This window comes from Mustela lutreola, chromosome 2 (genome assembly GCF_030435805.1).
Source record: "Mustela lutreola isolate mMusLut2 chromosome 2, mMusLut2.pri, whole genome shotgun sequence".
In the NCBI taxonomy this organism is placed as follows: Eukaryota; Metazoa; Chordata; class Mammalia; order Carnivora; family Mustelidae; genus Mustela; species Mustela lutreola.
Window position 1 is genome coordinate 7616656 of NC_081291.1, and position 15841 is coordinate 7632496.

Genomic DNA, 15841 nt, shown 5'->3' on the forward strand with positions numbered 1-15841 from the left:
ATTACCATATGACCAGCAATTCTAACCATATTCCCAAAGGAATTGAAAAAATGTTCATACCGATGCCTGCACATGAATGTACAAAGCAGCGTGGTTCCCCAGGAACCAAAAGGGAGAAACAACCTAGATGTCCGTCGATTGATGGACGGATCAACAAAGTGTCATGTATGCATACAAGGCAATATTCTCCAGCTATAACAAGAAATGAGGTACGCCCAGAACTGAAAACAGGGACTGCAGCAGACACTTGTAAGCCAGCGTTCGTGGTGGCCTGATTCACAACCACCAACGGTGGGAACGACTCGCATGACCCACCTGTTGATGAATGGGTGAATGAAATGTCATATATCGTTGCGGTGGACCACTGTTCGGCCAGAGAGAGGGAAAAGGGCTGCGGGATGCTACAACAGGGATGAACCTTTACGCGAGACATCCTGAACGTGATACAGAGGGAAAGAAGCCGGACACAAAACGCCACAGTGTGTGATTCCATTTTTGGGAAATGTCCAGAATAGCCAGACCCACAGTGGAGTAGGGGTTTCCAGGGGCTGAGGAAAGAGGGAATCGGGAGGCGCCAGATTTTGGGGGGAGGTTGAGGAAATAGTCCGGAATCAAATCGTGGTGATGGTGGTATAAGAATGTGAATATTCTAGAAAGTTGTTAAAGGGCAAAAATGTAAACTTTATAGGGGCATCTGGGTGATTCAGTGGGTTAAGTGTCTGCCTTCGGTTCAGGTCATGATCTCAGGGTCCTGGGATTGAGCCCCGTGTTGGGCTCTCTGCTCAGCGGGGAGCCTGCTTCCCCCTCTCTCTCTGCCTGCTGCCCCTGCTTGTGCTCTCTCTCTCTGACAAATAAATACATAAAATGTTTTAAAAATGTAAACTTTATATTATGTGAACTTGTCTCAGTTAGACACATATATGTGAATGTAAACTGGCCTAGTCACTTTGAAAACCAGGATTGTGGCTCCCCCCCAAATTAAAATCAGTTACTACCATATGGCCTAGCAATTTTGCTTCTGCATCAGTTGGAGGGGATCAGAGTCACTATCTTGAAAAGGCCTCTACATCCCCATGCTACTGCAGCATTGTTTACAATACTCAAGACAAGGAAAGAGCCTAACCGTCCATTGGTGGATGAATGGACATATACATACTCACAGTGGAATGCTATTTGGCCATAAAAAAAAAAAAAAAAAGAAGGAAAGCCACGTGGGGGCCCCGGCGTGGCTCAGTCGGTTAGGCGTCCAACTCTTAATCTCAGCTTGGGTCTCAGTCTCACGCCCCATGTTGTAGGTGTGGAGCCTACTCTAAAAAAAAAAAAAAGGACATTTTGCCATTTGCTACAACGTAGGTGGACCTTGAGGTCATTATGCTAAGTGAAATAAATCAGACAGACAATGACAAATACTGTGTGATCTCACTCACATGTGGAATCTTAAAAAAACAGCACCTGAATTTGTAGTTACAGAGAACAGACTGGTGCTTGCTGGGGGCAGGGGGTGGGGAAATGGGTAAAGGGGTCAAAGGTGAAAACTTCCAGTTATGCGATAAATAGGTTCTGGGGATGTAATGGACAGCCTGGTGACTACAAAAGACAGACGGTTAAGCGTCTGTCTTCAGCTCAGGTTGCGATCCCACAGTCCTGGGATCAAGTCCCACATCGGCCTCCCTGCTCCATTGGGAGCCTGCTTCTCCCTCTCTCTCTGCTGCTCTGCCTTTTTGTATTCTCTGTCAAATAAATAAATAAAACCTATTACAATTTTTAAATTAAAATATATATCTAGTAGTAAAGTGTTGGGGAGCTGACAGTCCCAGAACGGCTTCCACCCAGTGAGGCACAGGACTGGCATAGAGTCTCCCCACCTCCAAGAGTTCCTCCGTAAGACTGAACCTCAGTGATCCCAATGGCTAACTCTGCTAATGCACACCTTTACTGCCTGCCTTCCCGGACTCCCCCATCCCAAGCCTTCCCGGACTCCACCACCTCCCAGACAAACTGCCTGGACACCAAGTTTTGTTTCAAGGTTCACTTTTGGGGAGAGCTTATGCTCAAATAGCTGGTAGGTATGGGAGCCTGGATTCAACCCCCCCAGCTCCTCCTCCTCCTGTTACCACCTTGGGGATGCGATGCCCTGAGAACCTTTTGTAGAAATGGTGGAAGGAAAATCTGGGCTAGAGGAACAGCACGGTCCGAATGCTCAAGGACAAAAGCAGGTCCAAATGCTCAAGGACAAAAGCAGCTCGCGGAAGCTGCCAGGAAAGGCAGGGTAGCCATGCGAGAGCTTGGACTGAAGGGAGAAGCAGGCACGAAACCACAAAGCAGGTTGTGGCCACTTTGCCCTGTGTCCATGGCCTCTGGTCTTCAGTGGGGACATTTGTTGGCCTGCCTGAGACTGCCTGGCATCCTGAAGGAAACCCTGCCCTTCCTGGAAGCTTCAGTGGAGGGCTGGGGAGCCTCTGTTTTCCTTGTCCTCAAGGAAACATAAAGGGAGTGGAAGACCTGGAGTGGAGGCTCCTCTTGCCAACCTGTGCCCCATGACCGCCCCATCTCCATCTCAGAAAATGCTCTCCCTCCTCCCAGGGGCTCAGGTCAGGACCAACAAGCCCTCCCTGACGCCATTTTGTCCTCAAGGCCCAGCAAGTGCAGTTGACCCTGCCACCGAAACGGAGGCCAAATCTGACCACGTTTCCAAATGCCACCGGCCAGTGCAGGCCCCATCATTACTCACCTGGACTAGAGGAGTCACCTCCTCTGGCTTCCTGCTTCCAGACTGTCCTCCCTGGCCCTAGAGCATAGCTCCTGCGGTCTCAGGAGGGTGCCTGTAAACACCTGAGTCAGGGCTGTCCCTCCTCTGTTCAGAATCGTCCATGGCTCCCACTTCACTGGGAGGAAAGCCGAAGTCCCCTGCGGGCCAACAAGCATGCTCTGCACCATCTCCTCCCTGCCCTCCCTTCCTCCTCCCTTCCTTACTGCACTCCAGCCACCATGGCCTCCTGGCTGCCCCTACCACAGGGCCTTTGCATGTTCAGTACTCTGCCTGGTACATTCCCTCCCTGATGTTGTCACCTCCCGTGGTCTCCGCTTAAATGTCATCTTCTCGGTCTGTCTCAGAGTACTCTATTAAAAGGCTCATCAATCCCACATTGACTGTTCCCTCCCGTTTTACTTCTCAGCACTGATCACAAGTAACAGCCTATGTATTTTATTTTTGTTTGTCTCCCCCCCCCCCACTAAAACCACCTCTGCACAATGACGAAACTTTTGTCTTTTCTGATCACTGCTCTGTCGTTAGCACCCCCTTGGAAGGATTCTTGGTATACAACAGGCGCTCAATAAATAGGGCACAATAGGTCAGGAGATGGGAAAAAGATTGGCGCTTTTATGGCTGCAAGGAAGATTTGGGCCGCGCGGGGGAGCTCGCGGCCTGCGCACTTTGGACTAAGGTCAAGGGACCCAAGAAGAGCCCGAGAAAAATCCGCCCTGGGCACCTGGGTGGCTCAGTGGGTACAACGTCTGGCTTCCGCTCGGGTCGTGATCTCAGGGTCGTGGAATCGAGACCCTCCTCGGGCTCCCCGCTCGGCGGGAAGTCTGCTTTCTTCCTTTCCTTCCCCTTGCTCGTGCTCTCGCTCTCAAAGAAATAAATGTAATCTTTATTGCTCTTAAATAAACAAACAAAATCTTTAGAGAAGGAAAATCCGCCGGAAAATACTAACCCCCTCCCCGACCCCATCCCGTACGGGATTTTCCCAGGCCCTTCGAGGGGCAGCGAGTCCCCGTTCCCACTCTGCACCTTTACTAGGCAGTTCTGGCCGGGAATTCAGCACCCACCACACCCCGCGTAGAAAGATCCCCGTGGAAATTCCTTGGGAAGAATCGGGGCGGGGGAAGGGACGCGTTTCTTGCTGATGAGTGACTCGCAGGCCCATCCTCCGGAGGAAGGGCCCGAACGTCCCCGGGGGCCCCCCTCCCTTCCCCTTCTGCTGCGCGACCTCCCTGGCCCCTCGGAGTTCTCCATGGCGACGTGGCGCGCGCCCCACAACAGGAAGCCTCGGGCGGCGCGGGCCGGCGCTGGGAGACTCCAGGGTCCCCACCGCCGTCGTGGTAGATGCCAACTCTTGGGGTCACACTCGCAGGCCGAGGCCCTGGTTTGGGGGGCGTGCAGGCGGCCCAGAGACAACGCCCCCCCCGCCCCGCCCTAATGGAATCAGCGGGTGCAAACATCTGCACGTACCCAGCGCGCGCGCCCAGCGCTCAAGTTGCAGGAGCCGCGCGCAAATTCCAGGGAGCCTTGGAATTTGACGGCCTCCTCTCCCCGCCCCACTTAGGGAGCTGTTTCCCCGCGGAACGGAAGGGTCCGAGCACCCCCCTCCCTTCCAGCTTTGCTGCCTCAGTTTCCCCTGGGAACGGCAGCGGGGGACTCGGCGTGTCAGGACCACGCGGCTTCCTTCCCTTTTCTGGAAGCTGTGAAGATGTCCCCGCTGCGGAGGCCGAAAGGGGAAGCGAGGCCGCGGGGGTGGAAGCACCCATCGGAGGCGGGGGATGCAGGGCCCCGGACGTGATGACGCCGCCGGTCCTCACCCCCAGCTTTCGCGGACGCCAGAATGTGTCCGGGCCTGCTCCTGCCGCTTCTCGGGAAATCTGTCGGCTGTCCCCTTCTCCTTGGGGAGGGGCGCCCTTGATAGAGGACGCCCCGAAGGGATCCCTGGGCCCCCGTCCAAGCGAGGGACCCTCCAGTCCGTTAAAGAGGCCCGCCTGCGCTGAGACGTCACACTTGAGTCCGAATCCCCTCGCAGCTCGGAGCCTCGGTTTACCCCTCCGTGGAATGGACACAATAGCAGTCCCCACCGTCCAGGACAGTGGGCAGTATTCGGGAAAGCATTTCGCGCAGCGTAAACGCTGAACCACGGTCACCCGAGCCCGGAACCCGATCCCCAGCGCCACGAGCGGCTCCCGGGGCCAGCGGGGCCGCTGCGGCCCTCGCCGATTCAACTCGGAAATTCCAGCGCTCATTAATTAGGGGGGTCAACACGACTTGGGCTCGGTACCCCCTCGATCCGGAAATGCCGGAGCCCTCCTTCCGGAGGGGAAGGCGCGAGGTTTCCGGGAAAGCAGCCCCGCCCCTCTGTCCCCCCGTGCCCGGCCACTATAAGAGCTCCCGCGCGCTCGGGGAGCCCAGTCCGCGCCGCACGCCTCCTCTGCGCTCCTGCCGCGCGCTCTCCGCCCTCCTCCGGCCCGCTATGGCTCCCGGCGCCGCCCGTCTCGCGCTGCCGGCGCTCCTCGCCCTGATCGGAGTTCTGCCCCCAGGTGAGTCACGGGATGGGGGCTGCGGTCGCGCCAAACTCCCGGAATCCAAGCTGCGCCCCGAATGCACCGGGAGGACCGACTCCCGGCCAGCTGGGGATAAAGCCCCAATCGTACTTAGGTAGCTCTTTATGGGAAGCTGGGGCTAGAGCTAAGACAACAGCACTGGGTTCGAATCCAGACCTGCATGATCTCCATAGGTGGCCTCAAGCTACAGGTTAAGCCTCCCGGAGCCTCAGTTTCTCCGCTGTAAAATGTTGAACGCAAGAGCCGCCACTTCGAAATGGTTGTGTCCTGGCCCAATGCCACGCCTGGCTCCAGGACCCGGTCAGACCGTATGGGAATGGGTCCCACGCCAAGCTGAGTAGACAGGGGACCCCCCCCCCCCACCAAACACACACGTACATTCTGTTCCTCATCCCCTATCTCTGGGGAAGTCCGGGACTGCTTCTGCTCTGGGGAATTCCAGGGCGGACTTGCCCAGGGCCCAGAGGCTGAGAGTGGTATGTCCCAGCACCCCTCCGCTAACTCCAGACCAGAGGGAGGTGAGAAGGGGACACCGTGGGTCACACATGATGGTGGGTGCCGGGAATCGCATTGGTGGGAAAGGGGCACCTGTGCTTAGGAGGTCAATGAGGGGTTCTAGTCCAGACGCCAGTGTGGATTCTGTGGCTTTTTAGGTGACCAACGTCACTTCTCCCAGCCTCGCCATTTCATTCCACGAAACGGGCACCATCCCATTACTCTAGGAGAAATTGCAGAGCTGCTGTTTTCCCACACCCCCACCCCAGAGAGAGTAGGCCGAAAACTGAGGCCAGGGATCTTTGGGGGAGACAGAGAAGGGGTGGGCCCAGACAGACACTTTTTTCCACTTCGGAAGTGTGGGGGGTCTGAGGAAGCTAACCGCTACAACCCGCCGCCTTCTCCCCTGTGCTGTGCTGTGAGCCCACTGCATCAGCAGGGACTGGGATGGCTATATTCACCCACCTTACAGATGGGAAAATTGAGGCCTGGAGAGGGGAGACCACTTGTCAGAGGGAGTAGGGAGCCTGCTTAATCAGAGCCTCTCCATTCCCAGAGGGCTAGTCCTCTCCACCTCACACCTTGGGAGGAGGAAAAACACTGACATCATGCCATCCTCTGCCAAAATCCTCCGTGGTTTCCCATTGCCCTCGGGATGAAGAACAAGACCTTGGCCTGGCCTGCACCGCCCACAGGATCTTCCCACCATGCTTGCTCCCAGCTCTTCCCCCTCACTTGCTCTCCTCCATCTACCCTGCCGCAGGGCCTTTGCACTTGTTCCTTTTCCCCGGAATTAATGTCTCTTCTCTGAATGGACAGCCCCTTCTCATCATTCACACATCACCTGTTGCCAAGGAACTGTCCGTTCTATCACCCTGTTTTGTTTCCGTCAAAGCTCGGATTAACATCAGTTATTAATTATCTTGTTTGTGAATTTTTCTGTCTCGAACACTGAAGGCAGAGTTTTGTCTCGTTCAAGGCAATGTCCCTGGCACCCGGCACGGGCTGGGTCCACGGTAATTGTGGTTGAACCCCGTTTGTAATGCCTGTCCCCTCCTCCGTCTCTTGTTCTAGGACTTGGGGGTGCCCAAATATCAGTGCACCCCCCAGAAGCCACCATACCCCGAGGAGGCACCGTACAGGTGAACTGTAGTACTTCCTGTGACCAGACCCCCAAGCTGGGCCTGGAGACTCAGTTGACGAAGAAGGAAGTGGCCCATGGGTCCCACTGGAAGGTCTTTGAACTGAGTGACGTACAAGAAGACAGCCATCCCATATGCTTTGTCAACTGTCGCAGTCAGTTGATGGCTCCAATGTCCCTTACCGTGTACTGTGAGTGGCTGGGCCCAGGGGCCGGACTAGGCAGGCTGGGTGGGAGAGGTGGGTGCTTGGGGGTCCCCGCAGGCCAGGACAGCCCTGGCAGCTTGCTGATGGGGCCAGAGCTGACTCACTGAAGGACTAGTGGGGACCTCCTCGGAGAGCCTCATTGTCCTTTGAAACCCCTTCTTGAATTTTCTGGGGTGCCTTTAGCGCAGTACAGAGATTCGGTCAGTACCTTCAAATATTCTAGGCCTCTTTAAACATGTGACAGGTCCTAGATGCGACTCTTGAAAAGAAGAAGCAATTTCAAAGCAGCCCAGTGATGGCATTTTTCACATATTGGCAACAATCAATAGCATTGCTCAGAACCGTGCTGGCAAGACTTGGGAGAAGGGAGCAGGCTGTCCTGGGACATTGTTGACAGAGTGGGAGCCTCAGGAGCACAGCCCTGAGTGGGGAAAGGGAGTGTCAGTTCTCCAAATGACACAGGCACATGTGCTTGGACATAGAAATCCCACTGCTGGGAATCGGGCTTCTCTGCAGCTCCATCCACCAGGGGAACTGATCTGGGCTGGGCGCGGAATGGGCTTATTCACTGGGCTTAGTTTGGAAGGGCAGACGGATGTGGGCAAGCATAGGGGGCTGGGGTGGGGCGGGGGGAATAGTATACAGCTGTGCCAAAAGGAAAAAAACAGGGAGGAAGGGCATGTGTCCAGAAAGGGGAAATGAACTCCCAAGTGTACTGTCAAGTTTAAGGGAAGGAGTATACTCAGAATGAGTGGCAACTTTGGTGTTAAGGAGCAGCGTGGCAGGGTGAGGGACGCCTGTGTTGTCACATGAAGGAGGCATGAGAGGAAATGCAAGAAGTGACCATATTAGCTGTGAGGACAGAAGCTGGGGAGGGCTGCTCTGGGAGAGGGCAGGGGGCGATGTGTCTCGTGCCTTGTTTTACTTTGGGCATTTTGCATCGTGAGAATTTCTGTTACCGGAGGCCATAAAAAAAATAAAACGCTAGTCCAAACTAAACAAAACAAAAAGAACAAGGAAGAATGAAAAGGAAGAGAATGGGCCGACTGGTCTTGGGATCAGCCAGCCTCGGGTTCCGATCCCAGCATGGCCCTGCCTAACTGGGCGACGGTGGGGGACATGGCTTGTCTCCCCGTGAGCTCTCCTTGCACAGGTATAATGAGGCCGTGAGGCATAAAAGACCTTCCACCTTCATGGTGCATGGCCGAAGGAAGCCTTCAGGACCATGTCTGAACAGATTCAGGCCAGGTGAGGGGAGTCCCCGAACATTCCCGGTGGCCTGTGAAACCCCCGGCAAACCTCCCCGAAAGACTTCTGCATGTCGGCCTGATAGCTGAGCGCCCAGTGCTCCCAAGTCTGAGTCCCAGCTCTGTGACATTTCTCCCTCTGTGCCTTTCGGGCACCAGACTTTGCCTTCATTTCCAGCTCTGTGAAATGGAACAGAACCGGCACACAGTAGAAGGGTCCCCTAGAAGACATTCTGTCCAGTTCGGTCCTGCCCCACCCCCAGTGTAAAGCTGAGGCAGGATCCCTGGGTGGCTGAGCTTTCTCTAGAAAGAATAAGGGTGGGGGAGCCTGGGTGGCTCAGTGGGTTAAGGCCTCTGCTTTCAGCTCAGGTCATGATCCCAGGGTCCTGGGATTGAGCCCCACATCGGGCTCTCTGCTCAGCGGGGAGCCTGCTTCGTCCTCTCTCTCTGCCTGCCTCTCTGCCTACTTGTGATCTCTCTGTCAAATAAATAAATAAAATCTTAAAAAAAAAAAAAGAATAGGGTGTTAACTCCTATAGGAGGTGACCCCTAACTGGGCCTTGAAGGGTGAGTAGGAGTTCACAGACACTCAGGACAGAGGGAACAGCCTAGACAAAGGTTTGAGTGGGAAAACATGTGGATAAGGGCAGGGGCTTTAGGAGGGACTGAATACAGACAGAGCCGTGTGGCTAGAGCTGAGGTGGGCAGGGCCTCAAATGCCGGGTGGACGAGCTGGGACCTTCTCCTCAGGGTGATAGGGAGCCATAGCAGGTGTGTGCGCAGGCCAGGGTTCTAGATGACGGCAGGCTTATGGGAAGCCAGAGAGCAGTTGGGCATGGACCTCGTCCAGACCGCATGTGTGGGCAGTGACTGGGTACAGGAAGGGAGGGCAGACAAATATTTGAAGAGTGAAGTAACCAGGACTGGAGGTTGGGGCTCAGAGAGAGGGCCAAGCAACACAGACCTCCTCCCCCAGTCTGACCTGAAGGTCAAGGAGCTGGGCTCGGAGATGTGAGTTCCATTTCGGAGCGGTGGGGGGGCTGAGGTTTTGAGGTTTCCACCAGCTCTGCAAGTTCATGCTCACAGCAGGTGGAGGGGTTTCTTGCCCTTTTATTTCTTAAAACAGCTTTACTGAGATACGGTGTGAGGTACACACCATCAAAGACACCCCTTTGAAGTGTACAATTCAACACCTTTTCACGTATTTAGAGAGTCGTACAACCATCACCACAATCTAATTTTAGAACATCCCCATCACCCTAAAAAGAAACCTCATGCCCCTGTTCCACAGTCATTCTCTCTACCTCTTAAATGAACTCATAAAAGTCTTACCTCTGATAACCCATTTTATGGCTCAGGAAACTGAGGCTCAATTTCTACCCCTTTTCCAGAGGCAAAGTCACTCGCATACAGCAGGTAGCAGTGAAGCCCCGAAGCTGGGTGTCAGCCCCCCGACATGTTAACAGACACTTCAGGGGCTCTTGGGACAGGTGTAGTGAACCACAGTCCTTAAGACCCCTCCGTGGGAAGGCTGGGGGTCCCGTCTCAGGGCTGAGTCACGGCTGCTGTCAATTTTCACAAGCAGCGTGGGCTAGAAGTACTGTTACCTCCCGCGGAGCGGAGACCCTGCCAAAAACCAAGCCCACCGTGTTGTGTTTTCAGGAGATGTTCAGAGTCTCATTTTCAGTGTCTGCAGGTGGTTCTTGCATTTTGGGAACTTCTTTCCCTTAAAAGGGGGCTTCTGAAAGGCCTTGAGTCGGTGTGGGTGGCTCACCCTTATTCATTCTACGAATATGGCGAGCCTACTGTTAGCGGCATGGGTCAGGGGACAAAGCAAAGACCCCTGCCCTCCCGGCCTGACCTCCCGTGGTGGGGGAGGGGGTACATAGAGTAGAGACAAGTTAACTGAGTGGATGGATGTCATCTTCGGATGCCACACAGTGAGGGCTGCTTGGGAGAAACCTGAGGCCAAGAGGAGGAGAAGGGGGAGGGGTGGGAGGGGGGGCTTTTATAAAAAAACGATCTCTACTGGACCTGGCAGCTTAAATTTCCTGGTGATAGATTTTGAGCTTATTTTCCGCATTTCACTCTCAGACGCTGAAACTAAAGAATTGCTTTTGCCCTGTTCACAACCACCTGGGGATTTCCCACCGGTTTATCCTGAAGCTCTTAAAATTCCTGTCCTGCTCAGGTGGTTTGGGGAGTGTTTGTCAAAAGTGGAGAGTGGCGGGGCTCCTGGGACAGGTGCAGCCGGCGCCCCGGCGCCCCCTGCGGGCAGCTGTCCTGCTCACACACCACCACCTCCGCCCCCTTAACACCCAGGGTTCCCGGAGCGAGTGGAGCTGTTACCCCTGCCCCGCTGGCAGCCCGTGGGAGAAAACCTCACCCTGCGCTGCCAGGTGGCAGGCGGGGCGCCCCGGAGAAACCTCACCGTGGTGCTGCTCCGCGGGGAGGAGGAGCTGAGCCGGCAGCCCGCCGTCGGGGAGCCCGCCGAGGTCACGGTCACGGTGCTGGCGAGCAGAGACGACCACCTCGCCAATTTCTCCTGCCGCACGGAATTGGACCTGAGGCCCGGAGGGCTGGAATTGTTCCAGAACAGCTCGGCCCCCAGGCAGCTCCAAACCTTTGGTGAGGCACTGGGGAGCCGCCAGAGAGGATGGGCTCGGGGCTTTGTTCCTGCTTGGGGAGCCAGGGTAGAGAGGCCTCTGGTCGGGGTGCTAAGGCTTCAGGAAAGAGCATGTTCTTGAGCACTGGGGTGGGGTGATCTGGGATGGGGTGCCCCAGCTTCAGGACCTTCTGAAAAGGCTGTAATCCGGCTTGGGTTCTGGGACAGGGGTGACCCGAGGCGCAAAGTCGCTGGAAAACCAGAGGATGTCCCAGATGGGGGAATGAAAATGCCCCAGAAAGGGGCTTCAGGTTGCCTGTCGCCTCTCTGTTCACACCCACCCTCTCTCGCCAGTCCTGCCAGAGACCCGGCCACGCCTTGCTACCCCCGCAGTTGTGGAAGTGGACACACAGTGGACTGTGAACTGCACTCTGGATGGGCTTTTCCCAGCTGCGGAGGCCGAAGTCATCCTGACACTAGCAGAAAAGAAACTGGACTCTACATCCCTGTACGGCAAGGACTCCGTCTTGGCCACGGCCAATGTCAAGGCGAACTCCCAAAAGGAGGGGATCCAGCAGCTAGCGTGTGTGGTGACCCTAGGAGATCGAGACCAGAAGAGGGAGGAGAATGTGGTCTTCTACAGTAAGTTAAGATGGGGCGGGGCCTTCCAGAGGCGGGGCCAATGCTAGAGGGCGGTGCTCACTGTGCGCCCACCCCCTCCCAGGCTTCCCCGCGCCTAACCTGACTCTAAGCGAGCCAGAGGTCTCAGAAGGGACTCTAGTGACTGTGGAGTGTGAGGCCCAGGCCGGAGCCACGGTGTCGCTGGAAGGTGTGTCATCCGAGTCTCCAGCACACAGGGCAGAATTCCGACTAAACGCCAGCGCCGCGGACCACAGACGCAGCTTCTTCTGCTCTGCTGCCCTGATCGTGGCTGGACACCTGTTGCACAAGAACCAGATCCGGGAACTCCGAGTCCTTTGTGAGTTGGGGCCACTGGTCAGTGACCCCTAACCCCGAGGACCCAGCCCCTAAGAGCCCATGAGCTCCTGCCCTCTGAGGGCACCCTCCAGCCCTCTCCCCAGATTCCTAGGTGGTGAGGGGTGTCCTCCTGGTTCCTCACCCCTTCCTCATCTTGCTGTGTTTCTCCAGATGGTCCCCGACTAGACGAGAGGGATTGTCCGGGAAACTGGACATGGGAGGAAGGCTCCCAGCAGACCCTGCGGTGCCAAGCTTGGGGGAACCCAGTTCCTCAACTGAAATGTCAACGGAAGGGGGATGATGCTTTGCTGCCCATCGGGGACCTGAGACCTGTCAAGCGGGAGGTTGCAGGCACTTACCTTTGTGAGGCCCGGAGCCCCCGCGGGGTGACCAGGCGCGAAGTGGTCCTGAACGTGACCTGTGAGTGTGCTGGGGTTTGGAGCTGGGCAGGGCAGGGACAGTGAGCCTGACTCAACCCTCATCAGCCCTGTGTCCTCCCCACAGACCACCAGAATAACATGGCCATCATCATCGTGGTGGTAGCTACTGTCCTCTTGGGAACTGTGAGCGGAGCCGCTTACCTCTATAACCGTCAGCGAAAGATCCAGAAATACAAGCTACAGAAGGCCCAGGAGGCAGCTGCCATGAAGCTGAACACACCGGCCACACCGCCCTGAACCTGGGCCAGGAACCAGCCTCCCCCTCAGCCCCCCACACGGTGGCAGCAGTGCCACATTGAACAAGGGTGGTCACAAGCCATGCAGCTCCACCCACCTTCCCAGGATGCCTGAGGACAGGATAGAGGCCTTAGGATACAGAAAGGATTTGGGGGTCCTGTCACAGGCACACTTAGGATCCCCAAGCCTCATGCCTGACCTGGAGCCACAGGACTGAGCCACAGGGAGGGGGCAGGACATGAGGCATGACTGAGGGATGTCAGGGCCTGACCTGTCTAGGGAGGGTGTGGTGGGACACTCAACATGGGACCCTCAACTGGGAAACAGTGAAACATCCCTACTGCGTGTACTGAGATGCTCCAGTCCTAAGAGAGAAGTAGCCTGCGCAAACACAAACAGCATGGAAACACATACCCCCAAACTTCCTGACGAATGCCAGCTCCAGCCCTGCAGTCCACGCACTGTCCCCAACTTTTAATGATGACATATTTATTAATTTGTTCTTTTACCAGCTATTTATTGGGTGCCTTTTATGTGGGCTAGAATGGTAAAGAGGAGGAACGTGAGTTCCTGTCCTCAAGGAGCTCTCAGTCTAACCTCATTCAGGGTTGCCAGGTACGGATGTGCTAGTTGTGTACTGCACAGGAGCACCTGGCCAAAAAGATCAAGTGGGGCTGGAATTTCCCATTCCATTGGCTAAGCTTCTTTCCTCCAGAAGGGGACTGACTATGGTGATACAGTTTAGTTGGTGCCATGTCTAGGGGCAACCCACTGAGCCCTCCCCCCATCTTTGACACTGACCTCTGTTAGCCCCCTCTCTGCCCATATGCATCTCTGCTAGTGCTCACAATGATACTGTGGCATTCCTAAACACGAATGCCCACGCACTGGCAGCTAAACCATGGAGTCCTATGAAACTATTCCCAACCCCTGTGTGTCCCTGCCTTGTCCTGTTTCTATCTCAGTGGGACCATGCAAGACCAGAGCACTCTGGCAGCCCTAGGTTCCTGCAGAGATGAGGACCCTGCAGGCAGTAGGGAGGAGAGGCTTGGGAAGATCCCCTCCCAGTTCCAGAAGCCTCTCTCTCATGCTAATTAAGCTTTTTCATAAATACTGGCCTTGTGTGAGTTGAGGGGAGCTGTCCCATCCAGCTGAAGCCCTTTCCAGCCTGGTCCTCTCACTTCCCCCAAGAAAAAGCTGCCGGCTCAAGGCCCACCCCTCAGGCTCAAATCCAAATCTGGGGCTTGTTAGGACCTTGGGAGACTCAAGTGAAAATTAAAGATACCTCTTCAGCAAACTCTCTGAGCCTTGTTTTACAAAGGTCTGGAATTTCTTCTTGAGCTGAGGGAGGGCCTGAGGGGCTTGCACACTGCAGGATCCTCGGCCCTCTGGGGGCCTCTGTCCCTCTGGGTGGGGCTGCGGAGGCGGGGCTGCCGGCCTCCTTATCTCCAGAGCCAGCCTTGGCTCCTGGGCGCTCTGGCCCCTCAGTCTGGGCCCTTTGCCATGGGGTCTCTGCTCCCCCTCTGGCTGCTGCTTTTGCTGGCGGCCGCCTACCCGGGAGGCGGAAGGGCGCACCGGCGCCGGAGAGCGCAGGTGCAGGGCTCGGGAGGAAGCTCCCCGGTGCCCTCGGAGACCCCAGCTGCGTTCTGGGTGCGCCTAAGGCCCGAGTTCAAGGAGGTGCAGCCGGGGGGCTCCGTGTGGCTCAACTGCAGCACTAGCTGCACTCTGCCGGAGTACTCCAGCCTCAGCACTCAGCTGCCGCGGGGCCAAACGCACAGTGGGCCCGGCTGGGTAGCCTACCAGCTGTTGGACGTGAGAGCCTGGAGCTCCGAGGTGCGCTGCTTCGTCACCTGCGCAGGAGAAACACGATGGGCCACGGCCAAGATCACCGCCTACAGTGAGGGACTGGGGGTTCAGGCCTTGCCGGGGTGAGGGGAGGGGGACGGAAGTGGGTATTTAGCAGTAGCGCTAGGGGGCGCACGCGGACCTGGCTAGAGCGTCCCCCCACCCTCGCCCACCGCCCCTTGCTTTAGAGCGGCCGCGAAGCGTGATCCTGGAGCCTCCGCTCTTGGTGGGCAGCGAGTACACTCTGCGCTGCCACGTGACGCACGTGTTCCCCGTGGGCTTCCTGGTGGTGACTCTGAGGCGCGGCGGCCGGGTCATCTACTCTGAGAACCTGAGGCGCTACAACGGCTCTGATCTGGCCAACGTGACGCTGACTTACACGGCGCCCGCCAGGCTCCGCGACTTTTGGAAACCGGTGACCTGCCATGCACGCCTCAGTCTTGATGGCCTGGTGGTCCGCAGCAGCTCAGCACCCATAACGCTGAGTGGCCTCGGTGAGGCACCTCTGCGATCCCGGGCACTGGAGGAGGGGACGGGCAGGGCACCGCGCGGGTAGGGCGAGCGAGTCCGGCGGGAGCTCCCGGTGGGTGGGCCTACCTCCCTGTGCTCCGTTCCTCACTCTCACCTCCCGTCCCCAGCTTGGCGCCCCGTGTCCAAAGCCTTGGCCTCCAGCTCCATCGCGGCCCTTGTAGGGATCCTTCTCGTCGTGGGGGCCGTCTACCTGCGACAATGGCCATTGGTGCACAACCAGAGTAAAGAGAGCAGGGTCTCTGCCGGCTGAGCCAAAGGAAAAAGGCATCTGGGACAATTTGGAGAAGCTGATTCAATAAAGTCCTCCTCCGTCACCCTCTGTCTCGCGGCCTAAAGGTCCCCCACTAGGGTACCACCTCTGAGGAAGTGGCGTTCTGGTTTGCCCTTGCCTCCGTCACTTTCTCCAAGTTCCTTGTCTCTCTGAGGGCCCCCGAGGTTTCCTCATTCCCATCCAGCTGGGGACCCGGGCGCACCAGCCCCTCCATTCCCAGACGAGTGTCTAATATACCTCCCTTGCGGGCATTATCAGTGCGCTGCAAATGGGCATAGCTTGGGCACTGGAGGGCTTGGGCTGTGGGAGGGTTGGCTCACAGTATGGTCCCCCTCCCCCCGCGCCCCGCATTGGCTCCTCCGCTGCAAAGCAGCAGCTCCGATTGGATGTTAAGTCCCCCCCCCACGCCCTTCCCCTTCAGCCCCAGCACTTTCCTCGAGGACAGGGGTGGAGCGAGAACTGACCCCCAAAGTTCACCGTTAGCGCTGGCGGTGAGAGAGCAAATGGTCGGGGT

General features: G+C 56.7%; 2 protein-coding genes across 2 annotated transcripts; both read left to right on the forward strand.

The window, feature by feature from the left end:
- Positions 1-5159: 5159 nt before the first annotated feature.
- ICAM1 (intercellular adhesion molecule 1) lies at positions 5160-13977 on the forward strand. Its single transcript, XM_059159931.1, has 7 exons — positions 5160-5307; positions 6901-7158; positions 10743-11048; positions 11380-11667; positions 11750-12004; positions 12175-12423; positions 12508-13977. Exons 1-7 carry the CDS (start codon positions 5241-5243, stop codon positions 12678-12680), a joined length of 1596 nt encoding a protein of 531 aa, XP_059015914.1. The 5' UTR covers positions 5160-5240; the 3' UTR covers positions 12681-13977.
- Positions 13978-14016: 39 nt separating this feature from the next.
- ICAM4 (intercellular adhesion molecule 4 (Landsteiner-Wiener blood group)) lies at positions 14017-15370 on the forward strand. Its single transcript, XM_059159932.1, has 3 exons — positions 14017-14577; positions 14714-15019; positions 15164-15370. The coding sequence occupies exons 1-3, from the start codon at positions 14184-14186 to the stop codon at positions 15304-15306; spliced, it is 843 nt and encodes a 280-aa protein (XP_059015915.1). The 5' UTR covers positions 14017-14183; the 3' UTR covers positions 15307-15370.
- Positions 15371-15841: the final 471 nt, after the last annotated feature.

Coding starts and splice junctions, on each gene's coding strand:
- ICAM1 (XM_059159931.1), top strand. CDS start 5,241: ATGGCTCCCGGCGCCGCCCGTCTCGCGCTGCCGGCGCTCCTCGCCCTG. Junction 11,668..11,749: donor GGAGAATGTGGTCTTCTACA/GTAAGTTAAGAT, acceptor ACCCCCTCCCAG/GCTTCCCCGCGCCTAACCTG. Junction 12,424..12,507: donor AGTGGTCCTGAACGTGACCT/GTGAGTGTGCTG, acceptor TCCTCCCCACAG/ACCACCAGAATAACATGGCC.
- ICAM4 (XM_059159932.1), top strand. CDS start 14,184: ATGGGGTCTCTGCTCCCCCTCTGGCTGCTGCTTTTGCTGGCGGCCGCC. Junction 14,578..14,713: donor GGCCAAGATCACCGCCTACA/GTGAGGGACTGG, acceptor CCCTTGCTTTAG/AGCGGCCGCGAAGCGTGATC. Junction 15,020..15,163: donor CATAACGCTGAGTGGCCTCG/GTGAGGCACCTC, acceptor TCCCGTCCCCAG/CTTGGCGCCCCGTGTCCAAA.